At 41.2% G+C, this 15,453-nt stretch overlaps 1 protein-coding gene across 1 annotated transcript in view; it reads right to left on the bottom strand.

Annotated features, from left to right (window-relative positions):
* LOC111875055 (neuron navigator 3) overlaps nucleotides 1-15,177 on the bottom strand; it is a 132,192-nt gene extending 117,015 nt beyond the window's left edge. Inside the window, exons 1-4 of the mRNA XM_033755698.1 lie at nucleotides 14,888-15,177; nucleotides 7,109-7,393; nucleotides 5,034-5,151; nucleotides 2,031-2,083 (exon numbers count right to left, since the gene is read on the bottom strand). Of these exons, the coding sequence (XP_033611589.1) occupies nucleotides 2,031-2,083; nucleotides 5,034-5,151; nucleotides 7,109-7,207 (270 nt within the window). The 5' untranslated portion in view covers nucleotides 7,208-7,393; nucleotides 14,888-15,177. The remainder of the gene's footprint in view (nucleotides 1-2,030; nucleotides 2,084-5,033; nucleotides 5,152-7,108; nucleotides 7,394-14,887) is intronic.
* Nucleotides 15,178-15,453: the final 276 nt, after the last annotated feature.

Here is a 15,453-nt window from a genome sequence, read left to right as displayed (position 1 = left end):
AGGAACATCACGAGAGTGTAAAGTACCATGAAATAAGTGAGGGCACTTTATTCCATACCCCACTCAAATCAGCATGTTTTTTTTCCTTTTTTTTTTCTTTTTTTCATTTCATGCAACCTGTTGTGTTATAATATACAATTTCTTTATTAAGACCGTCACAGCACAACTAAACTATATAACTATATGTTTTAATGAAGAAGCAGCATAATGTTATTACAATGTAACGTTCGATATTAAATTACGTTTGTAACTGATGCAGTTAAAGCCAATGTATACACGTTTGCTTAAGATGGTGTCTAACACCACCTGTAAGCGTGCATTACTGCGGTCTCACATTTCCTTTGGTAATTAATTAAAATCAAATACTTTAATTAAACAATAAGAGTATACTTCATTTAAAAAACCAAGAGATATTCCATTGAATATAACATTCATATCATCCTGATGACAAGCACATTTTCATACAATTTACAGTGGCTCCACGATTTAATGATCGATGGTGTGACATAGTAAGCCCCCAACTTCGCCGCGCCATAGCTCAAGCAGTTAGTCGCTGGCTTCCCACCGCGGCGGCCCGGGTTCGATCCCGGGTGTTGTCAAGTGTTATTTATGGTGAACAAAGTGGCGCTGGGGCAGGTTTTCTCCGGGTACTTCGGTTTCCCCTGCCAATCTTTATTCCACCAATTGCTCCACAATCACCCTCATCTATCATCTGGGGTTAGTACAATAGGCCAGAAGTGGCCGCAGTACAAGGGACTTAGTCCCACCCCACTAGCAATAAAAAAAACGCTAACTCGGGCAATTATAACACTGACGGAAAGACGCAGCAATCGCACGTCAGACAAGGGAGTCTAGCGTTAGACAGAACTGCCAGGCCATTCACTTACAACGCAGAGTGCCTGGCAAACTCGCGGCTGTTGGTGAACGCTGTTTCGGGGCGGACCATGCTCAGAGCTGGTATGAAGCATCATTAAATTACGGTGAGACTATAGTAATAGCCTCTACGAAACATGCACAGTTACGATTCCTCTAATGCGTATGTGTGCCACGGAGGGCACCCGATCTCTTTTAAAGCCGTCGTTTTCCGCAGTGCATAAGTTCATCTGTTGATATCTCACGAACAGCTTATAGGTACGTTTCTGTGGAATTACTCGTATATTTCTGGATGTAAGGAAATAATAAACGTGTTACAAAAATGAAGAAAGTCGTTCTGGGTTTTGGCGCCGTGTATTCGTTTTGGCTGACGTTTCGGAGGAACGTCAGCCAAAACGAAGAATACACGGCGCCAAAACCCAGAAGACGACTTTCTTCATAGTCATCGCCGTGAAAATCTCAAAACTTACATAGTCTTACAGAAATGTTTACCAGGTGCTTTGGGTTCGAGTCAGGACACCTTGAATAAATGTTACTGTTAACGGAACCTATTCAAGATGCCTCACTATTGGAGATTCTGTTTCATATATAAAAAAGGCAAAGTTTTCCTTGTGTTTACTTAATTAAGCTGAACACCATGCAGTATATATGATAAAATAAATGTTTCATAACATTTCACAACTTAAGCAGAAAGAGTCTATTTGTCCCTCCTAAGCGTGGATCTAAAGCGCTTTCTGTATACGGAACTGTCGATATTGTAAATTCTTGTAACTGAAACATATAATGATACACTTTTCGACAATATACGGCAATGAGGCCTACCTGTCTAGTTGAACAAAAAATTACATTTTCAGAATATCACTTTTAAATGCATATCTTTATGTAAATATGGAACAAAATTCACTGAACCTTCTGGGTAGGACCTATTTTGCATTTAATTCATTTCGTAGTAACCCTGAGACTGGTCACAATAATGACTATGAAAGTGAATCCTTGTAATGAGGAATGGATATCTTATTTTTGTGTTTTCTCATCTTGTTAACTTTCAAGCGAAGCATAAACCGGTTCTAAGTAATGTAAATAGAACGATCATATGTTATGAAATCGTAAGGACTGTGATGATATGAAATATTATGAATGTCAGAATGTCAACTTACCATTTGTGACGAAGTTTTTGGTTTCTGATTTATGTTGGAGACACTCTGACTAGCTGTAACAGAGAAAACACATTACGTTAATCGTCATAGCGGGGATTTTTTTTTTGTTAATGTCTATTACATCACATTTCGGTACAAAGAATATATAGATATTAAAGGTTTCGGTTTCCGAAAATTTAAAGGCGTTTAAACCTCGATATATCAGATGAATTTCAGTGCAGACACAACTTGCTTGTGAGGGGGGGAGGGGGGAGTTATTCTACACATTCTTCTCCGTAACTTTTGAGAACTTGTCTGCAGATTTGCACAAGTCTCCATAACACGAACTTAACTACAAGCTCCACGGATAATTTACGGTGCCTGCTTTCCTTCGGATATTTCGATTTTGAAATTAACTACAAATTAAGAATTACGTATGTCAGGTATAATCTCAAAATTCTGCAATGTGGCCAAGCTTGTAAACAATATTTTTAACTAAATTTGTAGCTATGTTCACGATCTGTCTCCTTACAAACATTCGCATTTCTCCGCCAAGCTTAGAGCTAACTACTGATTTCACGTGGTCACCATGTCGCTATTTTACATGTCTTAGAAATTAAATTTACAAATACTGCATGTTTATTCAAAATCTATAGAGGTAAAAGTAAAAAAAAAGGTAAAGTTGTCTATATGCTCAACTAATTAAGCACTGCACCACATTTTCTTGACCTCGGCACTAGTTGGAGGTGAGTGGTCAGCTTCACGTCCCGGCCGCCTTACCCCCGGGGAGAGAGCTGTACCCGGTACCCATTACATAGGAGGTTGGGTGAACCCCAAAGCCGGTCTGTACGACGTAGAGAAGATAAAATTCTCGACTCTACCGGGACTCGAACTCCGACCTCTTGGTCGTCCAGCCCGTAGCTAGTCACTATACCGCCTACACTATCCCATCTCACATTCAAGATCTATAGCCACATAAAATTTATGACTCTACATCCACTGTAGCTAATTTCACCCCCTCCCCCAAGCTCACAAGTTCACACATCCACAATTTTGGCCAGAAAGTAAAAAGGTACAAACGTGTCGTGTCCTATAGCGACGTGATGATCATTCGTAAGGATCCGTCAACTGTTTCAGAAGTTATTAGAAGGGAATGGACACACATTATGATACCACAAGCCTAGCTTTTCTTACAAAATTGGGAAGCAGGCACTCCAAACCCATGTTCAGTGAGTCAATGCATGTGTAAACCGCCTGTGTATTCATGTTAATCGCACTGTCGCCATGATTGTAGTATCATTCTTAATGTTCATTAGTACCTTGGTCATGAATGATGCAGATGTGGAAGAAGGTGACTGTGGTTTATTTTAGCATAATATCTCACTATATGCCCAGAGAGAATGAGGAAAACACAAAAGTTCTTGGTCATGATAGTCGGTCACATGCCAAATTCACCATTTCCCTAATATGAAGCACTACAGGCTTACCAAGCACTCGACAATAACATTAGGTATTTTCACTTTACGTATAATGAAATATATGACCGCCTCTGTGGTGTAGTGGTCAGAGTCCCTGGCCACAGGTCCAGAGGTCCCGGGTTTGATCGCCGGCGCGACCAGATTTCCTGAGAAGTAGTGTGTCTGGAACGGGGTCCACTGAGCCTCATGAGGATACTTGAGGAGCTATTGCAAGAAAATAGCGGCTCCGGTCTAGAAAACCGAGATTAACGGCCGTGGGGATTCGTTGGGTGACACCCTCTATCCGCTAAAGTTGGCACTAACTTCGCCGACAAGCGGGTCGCTCGGTCGGTATAGTTCGCTTGCGGCCTAAAACCACGGAGTTTGTTTTAATGAACTGTATATATGTCTATATGATAGCAGAGTATGTGGGTATGGGTCTTTCTTTTTGAAAATGCTCACCTGCTATAAGTGGAACTCAGTATGAATGAATCTATCGCTGTTGTATATGCCCGTCTTAGTACACTTACGGCAGCCTTAACGAATTGTGAAGGTTGCAGAAATGTTAATGTCTTACATACATTACATAAAAAATAAAATTCTGTTGATGAACATTTTGTAAAATGGAATACAGGACCGTGGTGACAGAACGACACAGAACTAATACAATACAACAGGTTACACAGACATGTATGTGCGTGTGTTCATGAGCGCCAGTGCGACGGAGGGCGAACCTCTGTTTATGCTGACAAATTGCGCTTAATGAAGGTCAATGTAACAAAAAAGACCATTACGCTAATTTCAATACGCATGACCTCACTGTTAGGGTTGCGGAGTGGAGGGGGGTGTCGGGGTACCTCTGTTCGTACAGCAACTAGGCTACAGAGTTATCAACTGAGGAACTTGAGTTCGATTCTCAGCAGGGTCAAACAATTTTTCTCTTCGCCACGACGTCCAGATTGGCTTTGAATTCTTCATAGTCACCGCCGTGAAAACCTGAAATCTTACAACTTTAACTGTTGGCTTCGTATCTCCTGCCTCCTCTTTATGAGACTCGTGCAATGACTGACATTATTAGATCTGAGCACGCGGTAGCGTAGTTGCTTGAGGCACTATGTTACAAGCAGGAAAGTAAAGGTTCGATTCCCGATGATGTCATTGAATTTTTCAATTAACCTAATCCTTCCAGCCGCACTATGGCCCTGGAGTTGATTCAGCGTCTAACAGAAATGAGTACCAGGAATCATCCTGGGGTTGAAAGCCGACCGGCGCCTAAGGCTGACAGCCTCACCGCCATCTGTGAGTTGACTATAGAAAATGTGGGAGTCTCGATGTCTTACGACCCTAATGGGCCTCCACGACCTGTTACAGGGATAGCTTTACTTTTTTACCTTAAAAGGGAGCTGATCTGCACAGCATGCCTGAGAATATGCACATATGGAGAGAAAAAAGAAGGAAAGCGTAAGAAATACGGAAGGAAGAATGGAATAAAGGAAGGAAAGTGGAAAGAAAGAGAAGGAGAGATAATAAAGAATGTAAGAGGGAGTCCTCGATACACGATACTTACTGACAGCTTCAATGATGTCGGCAAGGAGAACTCCGTCACACACGTCAGTCTGCAGGTCGTGGATCAACCTCTTGTTGCGAGTTCTGCACAAGTAGTGGTTCGCCCAGTCTGTGTACACCTGCACAATAAACCCGCTTCTCAGTTACTGTGGACCTCACTGTGCTACATACTTCAGAATCGAAGCGTGACTCTAAGACATAAAATTGTCGTTTACAGACATACAATTATATATCAAATCACTATTTTCTCATGGAGCCCTTGTTTTTACTTGAAAATATTCCAGTAACCTATAAATATCATCAAATTACCTGTCTAAATATCCTCACCAAGTAATCACACAACAGAAATCAGTGCTCTATTAGATGACAATGAAATGTTAAGAGTTTACTGTATGAGAAGGAACGAGTATATGCAGTTGAAAGGTTAGCACTCCTACTTCATATTACAGAGGTCCAATCCTGGCCCGAAAGCCGGTTATTCTGTCTGAGGTTGTTCGAGATTTTCCTCAGTGTCTCCAGAAAATATTTGTGACAAAATAAAAGAGGCTGCAAACATTTCAGTTCACACCCACCGCAAATCGCCTTTTACTATCATCCTGTTACCAATGCTGTCTACATGGATAACCAATGCTAAGAAAGCACCGCTAAGTAACCAGTGTTTCATAAAAATCGGTCAGTTCAGTAGTTATTAGGACGGGAGACACACGGACATGATGCTATCATGAATCTATATTCCTTCATAAAATAATACTTCTCTATTTCCTCGAAGTAATTCGGTTCGAAGTTGTATTTGTGTTTCTTTTAAGTCGTAATTGTTTTATTTGGAATCAGATGCCCTATAAAAAGAGGATTCTTGCATTTGTTTCCAGTTTACTGTCGATCTTAACGGGCCGTTATCTATTATAGTTAAATAAACAGTCAGCCAAACTAATTTAATTTTAGGGAGACCCTCTTCAGAAGCAGATGGTTGCTTTCTTAGATTTTTTTAGAAACACGGCACTTAAAAAAATCGTCACTCACTTACTCATGGAGCTGAGCCCTTCTTGAGAAACTGCCAATTGTGCAGCTATTAAAGAACTTCCCAGCATTTTATGGAATAGCAAGGTTCATTACCGTGTTCACAAGAGCCATCCACTGATCCCTATCCTGAGCCAGATCAATCCAATTCATACCATCCCGTCCTATGTCTCTAAGATACATTTTAATATTGTCCACCCCTTTACGCCTTGGTCTTTCCAGTGGTCCCTTCCATTCTGGCTTTCCCATGAATATCCTATATGCATTTCTCTTCTCCCCATTCGTGCTATATGCCTTTCCCAACTATCCTCTTAACTTTATCATTCTAATTATACTCGGAGAAGAGTACAAGTTATGAAGCTCCTCATTATGCAGTTTTCTTTAACCTCCTGTCGCTTTATCCCTCTTCAGTCCAAATATTCTCCTCAACGCCCTGTTCTCAAACACCTCAGTCTATGTTTCTCCCTTAATGTTAGAGTCCAAGTTTCATACCCATATAGAACCACAGGCAAAATTTAGTTTTGAATATTCTAATTTTTATGTTTTTGGACAGCTGACGAGAAGACAAAAGGTTCTGGACTGAATGGTAGCAAGCATTACCCGAGTTCAGGCTCCTCTTAATTTCCTCCTCAATCAGGGTTTGATTTGTTACAGCCATTCCGAAATCTCTGAACTGTACCACATTTTCAAAACATCTGTTACCTGTCTTTATGTCATGATGTTGCTTAGCTGTTCAGAAAAATTCCCCGCCTCTTACGAAACTCGGGCCCGCTACTGGACTCTATCATGAGTTAGACTAATTCAGTCCATAATTTCACACATTTAATATTGTCCTACTATCCACACCTGGGTTTCCGAAATAATATCTTCTCTTCTGGACTTCCTACTAATTTCTATATGCACATCTCTCCCATACATGCTACATGTCCGACCCACCTCATTATCTTTCATTTTATGATCCTGATAATATTTGGAGGAATACAGAAATCACAAAGCTCCTTCTGATTCCAGGCAGTTTTTGCTGAACTAAGGGATGTCTTTCTATTGCTGTTGCTTTACCTGTATGATGGGCCCGTGCTTCCTCGGCACGGCGGCCTGCTGCTTAAGGAGGTCGTCGGTGGAGCCCTGGGGCGACCGCACAGCCCGGATGCACGCCATGGCGGTTATCCCGGATTATTTTCATCTACAGCATTTGGCACACACACAACAATGTTTCTACAATTTCCAGAAACTCACAACATCACTTTCGCTGCACTGCTCCACGAGGTGCTTCGTTTTCCAGCGTTTCCGTACAAGTTCCGAGTCTGAGACTCGCGGCCCAAAATGGGTCGTGGAAACATATTTCTGGTAGGACATGTAAAGAAGATTCAGTTTATACATTTGTACGTAAATATGTTTGGAATACGGAAATTCGCGGTCAAGTGGTTACCACTCCTGTTTCACATTCGGAAGGTCTGAAGCTCTAATCGCGGCTCCAAGAGCGGTTATCCTGACTGAGGCCTTTCATGGTTTTACCTCAGCCGCTCTGAGCAAGTACTGCGGTAGTACCTCAAATTTGACCAAATCAATTCTTTCAACTCATTGTTCACTACTCGAACCACCGCTGAACGCCACATAACATGCGTTGTTTACAGCATCGCCAACAAAAAGTATATCAACATAGCCCGTTGAGAATACAGCATACGGTTCTACACGGAACGTTATGGGTTTGGGTATAGCTTGGTCTCCCTAAGATATAAGCGTACCATTTCCTGCTTCTGTAAGCATCGTCACAATACGGGGATCCTAAGAGCATAAATATTGTGACGAATATGACCACTGTTGGGTAACGGTTCAGTAAGCACGTTCCCGCTGCAACGAATAGACTCGGAATAGTCCATTTCTTGGCAACGGTTCGGTAAGCACGTTCCCTCGGCAACGGATAAACACAAAAAGTAGAACAACAGACGAAATGTAAGACATGATGACTTATATTCGGTTCGCCCAGAAGTCAAGTTTACGACCGTTCAAGTGACTAGGCTGCCGTTGTAGCGTAAGATGATGGAGATACACATGTTCGGACATATTGTACCCTGCAACGCCAGTACTGACAGAGGACTTGTTTCAAGTGCAAAGGAAGAATTTTCAGTGACATGGTATATGTGCGAAATGTACATTGACGAAAGGCCAAGCAAACCTATCTTCTCGTCAGAAAGGATGTTTCATAAGGATTATTACTGCAAGGGTTCAGTTGAGAGAAAATTTCTCTGGTCGTGGGTCTCAAGGGGCTTGACGCCAAGACGAATTGATTGGCGGTAAACTGCCAGGCGTAAAGTAACTCTGATTTTGACTTTGATTCGCGAGTGAGCCTTCGTTCGGCATTCGGCATTCGTAAGAGAGTTGAGTGTTCAGGTGTGGAGTGTTAACACCAGCGGACAACGGAAGCTGAAGAAGTGACCAACTCGTAAATCAGAATCAATTCAGTCACACGAGAAAGAGAAGACACTCGTAGTCCTTTATGGAATGGAGCGAGTCTTGGACAGTCATTGATTGTGATCTGTTATAATTGATTGTAATTGTGTCAATAAATCCAATCATCCCATCCAGAACCCTTATGTCAGTCACGTAAACCCCTCAAACGTGACAACATTTAAACAGATAGATCCTTCACACAAAACTTCAGGAAGACAAAATTTTAATTTAGGCGTTCTTTATAAAGGAAAAACAATGCCTTATATGGAGTCCATATTTGTCAATCTGCTTGTAAACTAGTGTGTCTTAGCTGTTGGACAGACTCTTTTAAAATTTTATATGGTAGACTTTCACTAACATCTGTCGGACAATTCCGATATTAAGCCACAGTGACCCATAATAAAATTCACTTAGGGCTGTATCATAAAGCCTAAATAAAATTGTATAAACAGGCTGCACGTGAGTAAGGAACGCCATGGGAAACTTGTGTGCTACATCATGACGATCACCCTGTCAAATTTTATTGAAGACCCTAGATTCGAGTATGTAAAGGTACTGTGACATGACGCTCGAAAACCGGAATAGTGAAGGCAGAAGAGACATCCATTACTAGGCAAAGGACTGGGTAAACACATTCCCGCGGCAACTAATACGCAAGCAACAATCGAATAACTTCCGTTGTTATGCAACGGCGTTGTAGACACGCCGTCTCAACAATAAAGAGGCTGTGTTTTCTGTGTGGTCCATGCAAAGTAGTTATAAAGAAAAATTCAGTTGAGAAGAGTCCAGTCGAGGTTCGAGACGCCAGCCTGCCAGGATATGAGCTTGTGAGCAGAGGAATTGAACTGAGTCGAGTCTTAGGAACTGGCATATGCAGAATAATTGCGAGAAAGAAATCAGGCTGTCAAAGGAAGACTTCATATGTGATTCGAAGTAACCGTGAGACTGTTATTAGATCCGTTGCCAGGATACGGCTAGTGAAGACTGAGAACCCTAGTGCGTGTGTAACGGTGAACTGTAGTGTGTGGAAATAGCAGTAGTGCTGTATTGCCTGTAGTCCCGAGTTGTGTGAATAAGGTGTCAAAAATTCAATCCTCCAACAAAAAACCGGCCTTATAAGTCATGCGCAAACCCCTACATATGGCAATATAAAACGACCATCAAATACATATGCAAATTTTGAAAATGAATGTCCAAGAATAATTGTTATATCAAATACATTTCGAGGTTTCACCATACAAAGTTTGAGGGAGACATGTAGGTACACACGTACCTCAACATATGCATGTATAGGGGCCTACGCTTATAGTTATCATTAGTATAAATGACATCGAATGTCAAAAAGTTCTCATGACAATAACTCTGCAGTTTTATTTAGTGAATTTAATGAAATGGCGATTGGATCAGAAGAATGTTCATGGATAATTTTTCTACACAATAGATAAAATTAAAGCATAATGGGGGGGAGGAGTACTGAACTTTATTAATTTTCTCAAAAACGAGTCCGCGAACAAAGGCTTGTCACATGACATAAGATACTGATATAGACAGTGTTTACTTCAGACTTGTTTCGATATGCTGAACATGAGAGGGAGAGAAGGTGCACATCTGACTTCAAGCAATGCGATTAACTGTGAAACGTTGAGTTTGTACCTGCAATAAACGAATATCGGGGCCAATTACGTATACAAAATCGCAAAATAAAGCATTTGGGAAATATATGTACCCCAAAGGTACATTCTTGTTCCTTTCGAGAAACAATCATGTTGGCTGCACTTTCCTGGTGAGAGTTTTCTCTGTCAGAGGAGAGCTGTAGTTCATTCCTGTTTATGTTTCTTTGAGGTATAATTTAATTTTATAACTATAAATCTATAGCCTGTAACTGAACTGTAAAACTTCGTGTAACCAAATCGAAAATACCTCAGAAAGAAACGAAACGAACTCTTTTTAATTACTTGGGCTCAGTTGATTCGGTAACTTGTCCTGAATTCGGTCCACAGTGACCAGCTGAGTGGTCAAGAAATGCCCATATCCGAAAATAAGGCGCTCGATAAAGATATTATAAAAAGGTGAAAAGCTTGGTTATGTCTATTTCTTTTTATACGACAGATTCTCAATACAAAACCGTGGGGAGATCCCAAGGGTGGCACGTGGAGGTTATAAATTTAGCTTCATAAATGTAGACCGTGAAGGAGTTTTATAGGGTAGAGAAGAAGCTCAAAATAAATTGTCTCAGAATTAAGGTGTAATAAACTATGGTAAACTTCCTGTCTAGAGACAATACAAAGAGATCCCCATTTTGGACTGTACATGATTAAACTCGTTCTTAGTGATTTTGAATACTTAACTGATTAACGAACGAAACTGGTCACAAGCACCTTGAATATTATGTTACTTCCTTAATGTGACAGACCAAGGATCACATCCATATAGAACTACAAGTAAATTAACAGTTTTAAGTACTTTAATTTTTAAAATTCCAGGTAGCAGATGGGAAGAAAATATATTCTATATCAAATGGGCGTAAAAATTTCTAGAAAATAACGTACTCTTAATTTCTTTGTTAATGCCGGTTTGATTTGTTATTGTCATTCCCGAGTATTTAAACTCTGCCGCTTTTTCCAATGATGTTTTACTTATGTTTAAATCATGGGTTTATCATTTTAGTTTTCATTTGTTTCTAGACAAACCTCCTTACTAAATCTAATATAGGGCTACTCTGATTTTATTTGTGGTACACATGTTTCCCCCCCTCCCCCAGTACGTAAACAATATCAGCATAAGAGACAATCTGATGTAACCCATAAAATTTTAATTCCTTCTGGTTCTCTTGGACCTTCCTGTGGGCGTATTCTAGACCAGAGTTTAAAAACATAATGGCGGTAAAGCGTCTCCGTCCTTCAAACCGTTCTGAATAGGCAACATACACTAATTTTCTGAGGCACTATGCTACAAACCGGAAAGTGGCGAGTTAGATTCTCGATGAGGTCACTGGATTTTTTTCAATTGACCTAATATTTCCAGGAGCCGGGATAGCGTAGTCGGTATAGCGACTAGCTACGGGCTGGGCGACAGAGGGATCAGAGTTAGAGTCCCGGTAGGGTCAAGAATTTTCTCTTCCCAATGTCGTTCAGAACGACTCTGGGGCCCACTCAACCTCCTCTCCAATGGGTACCGGGGGCTCGTTCTCCGTGGTAAAGCGGCCGGGGCGTGAAGCTGACCATTCACCTCCAGCTAGTGCCGAAGTCAAGGAAATGCGGATCTATAAATAAACTACATCCCATACGTCTTCATGGCGTAGTGTTTAATTAGTTAAGCATAGGGACAACTTCACCTTCACGTTACCTAATCCTTCCAGCCGCACTATGGCCCTGGGGTCTACTCAGCCTCTAACACAAATGAGTACCAGCAATCTGATAAGGCTGACAACCTCACCGTCATGGGTGAGCCGAATATCTAGAAAATGTGGGAACCTTGATGTCTCACAAACCTATGGGCTTCCAAGGCCTGGTGGGGGGATAGGTTTACGTTTATTATTGTTATTGTTATTATTACTATTATACAGTATTGAGAACAGGGTCTATTTGGATATATTTGAAAACATTATTAAGGTGACTAAATTGAGGGTGAGAGTGACAGTGCATGTAGCACGTATAGAACAACTTATAAATGCTTACAGAATTTTAGTCCGTAAACCTGAAGAGAGGAGGCCACCCAAGAGCCGTAAAAATGTAGAGGATATCCTCAAAATACGTGTATATTCTGAGAGTGTTACTTTAATTAAACTGGACGAGATACGATCTAGTAGGGGGTTCCTGCGAATAAAATGACATCTCGGGTTTCATAGAAGGCTGGCAATTTCTTGAATATTTTTCTGTTATTATTCTGAGTGGGGTGAGACTGAGTCCACTTGGTACTGCGGCCACTACTGGCCCATTGTACCAGCCCCAGATGATAGATAATGGTGATTGTGGAGCAGTTGGTGGAATGAAGATTGGCAGGGGAAACCGAAGTACTCGGAGAAAACCTGCCTCAGCGCCACTTTGTGCACCACAAATCCCACTTGACCGGAGCCGGGCTCGAAACCGGGCCGTCGCGGTGGGAAACCAGCGACTAACCACCTGAGCCACGGCGCGGCCTGCTTCACTAGTTGGACGACTACCAATTTTTCAATAAAGATTCTGCTCTATGGTGATTCTCATCATTATAATAATCATCGCTCTTGTCATGCTTAGAGATTTCAGTCGTTGCCTGTAAATGACATGAATGCTGCTGTTTAATGAATAGTTTAAATGTGCAGTGAAATATAATAATAAGGATAGTTTTATGTTCATCTAGAGGAGAGGGTTATTGAGTTGCTTAAATGAAGGGTAAAATGTAAAGTTTTCCTCGAGTTCAAGCATGGAGCCATGACTGCATATAAGACTAGGTGGTAAAACTCCACTCTTTATTAACCTGGGCGCTAGATGAAGGTAAGTGACATGTCCCTTTTTCTCCTGGGCAAATAGACTCCGTTGCAGAGTAGCTATAAAAACCAGTTTATATGTAATAAAAACGGTTTTGTGGATTCAAATACAAAATAAAAACGGGCATCACTTTAAACCTACATGAATGACGCTGTTTTAATTCCGCAGTTGATAAACATTGTAAAATGAACGAATAATTATAATATCATATCAAGTGGGTTAAGCATACTTTTTACAGCCTTTTATAATTGTCGAATTGGATATTCTGATTTTGCATATGGTAACAAAATAACAGATTGCAGAGTTCACGTGCTATTCCTCAATCACATAAACAGGTATGTTTATACCCAACATACCCAAGCACTGTGTACAATTCTGAGAAGCGCATTCGACCAAAGGGTCACAGGTTCACAGCCCGAATTAACAGTAAGCATGGCTTGTTTCTAGCCATTCATTTTGACTGCGTTAAAAGTAGGCGCAGCGGCACACAACTACAGAAGTTTGAAAACTACTGCACAACTGGAAACAAGCGACGTTCGTTTGTGTTAACACGCGCGAGTCTGGCGCCTAACAGCACTGTGGTCGCGTGTCTATTTCCGTGCCCCCCCCCCAACTGCTTTCTCCTGTTTAAATTAGTATAACGAAAGTCCGTATATTGAATAAACCAAGTTTCGGTTTATAGTAGCAGTGTGCATATGAGTTTCACAAATTTATTGTTGACTCCTGTACCTGGTGTCAAAGTAGAGGGGGAAAAGCATAAGATCTTAACTCGCTATAGTGACTGGATAAGGACCCAACAACCGGGGTTCGATTTCCGACAGGGACAAAATTTCTTTCTTAGCCACCGCGTCCAGAACGGCCTACCCAGCCTTGTATCCTATACGTACCAGGTCCTCTTTTCAATGAGGCGAAGCGGCCAGAGGATAAGCCTATCTATTAAATTCCATGTTGGTCGCGCCATAGCTCAAGCGGTTAGTCGCTGGCTTCCCACCGAGGGGGCCCGGCTTCGATCCCGGGTCTAGTCAAGTGGGATTTGTGGTGGGCAAAGTGGCGCTGGGGTAGGTTTTCTTGAGTACTTCGGTTTCCCCTGCCAATCTTCATTCCACCAATTGCTCCACAATCACCCTCACCTATCATCTGGGGCTGGCACAATAGGCCAGAAGTGGCCGCAGTACAAGGGACTTAAGCCTCATCCCACTAGCAATAAAAAAAATCATGTAACGCCGAGATTAAAAATTAGAATTTTATTTACACTCTACCTGTTCTAGGCAGAGACATGACATTATCATAGATGATGCAATACAACAATCGACATAAGAATTATCTCACTCAGATTACGCCCTGTTACGGCTAAGTTCTGTGGTTACTGTTTTCACTTCCTCAGATTACGAAAATGTTAAAGGGTTCGGTGGTACATTAAGTGTACGAATAAGTTACAATATTTAAAGGGTCGAAAGAACCCTTTGGTGAAGAAGTCAACGTAGGCTAAGTATAGTGTGTAACTGATGTCATGTAAATAAATGCTTGTGAAAAATATTGGCTGTAGCATAATGCACAATCAATGTGTAAGCTGTTAAAAGTCTCCCAACATAAACAGCTAACTAAAACAATTCACACGTATCCTAAACCAATAAACGCAGTACTTATTGTTAGTAATTGCAATTATAATAATATCGTTAATTATAGAACATAAGCGTGAAAAATATTGACAAAATCAGGAAATCAGAGCTTAGAGCTGGAGAACTATCGTTAAATATAAATCACTGAATCTATTAACAACTTCAGAGATCTAAGATAATTTCTGGGTGTAATTCACTTCAGTAAAATGCATGTTTGACCGTTTAAGCTATTTTGTGAATTCGTCTAGCACAAAAAACCCTAACTATGTTCGTAAAAAAACCTACTGTATATTCAACTTTACCATTCAACCATCACTGAATGTTCCATTATAGATCAACCAGCAATTATCAATAATACTCAATTTTCGCGCGCACATATTAAATTTCACTTCACAACGGAGGTAGCTGTCAGACGACTTACAGGGCGGCACTGAAATATCAATATATGGAAGACAGAGAAAAGATTCGACCGTTCCTTAAACGAAGCGACATATATAGGACTCTCTCCATTCATCTGGCACAAAAACAAACATTTGTTTAGTCACAACATTGGAAACTGAAACAAAATTTGTATTGTTCAGACAGCTGCACGGTCGAGCTTGCAAACGGAAGTATACGTTATCAGTGCTGCCATAACCGACCGCAGTGCCTCCGCTACCAACTGCACGTAGTGGAAGCAGAATAGATACTAAAGCCAGTCTGCGTGAGCTGGCTTGATCCGATCCTGCATGTATTGAGCTAAAGATAGACTGGGCGGAGGCGAGATAGGGTGGTTCCTTCCAACACGTAAGAAACTGGGATGTCTTATGTGTTAGCAGCACGTGTGTCCCAGACACAACACGCGTTTACCACGCCTGGACCGGTTCGT

Source organism: Cryptotermes secundus, unplaced genomic scaffold, assembly GCF_002891405.2.
Source record: "Cryptotermes secundus unplaced genomic scaffold, Csec_1.0 scaffold1491, whole genome shotgun sequence".
NCBI classification, from domain to species: domain Eukaryota; kingdom Metazoa; phylum Arthropoda; class Insecta; order Blattodea; family Kalotermitidae; genus Cryptotermes; species Cryptotermes secundus.
This window is presented reverse-complemented; position numbering and strand designations above follow the sequence as displayed.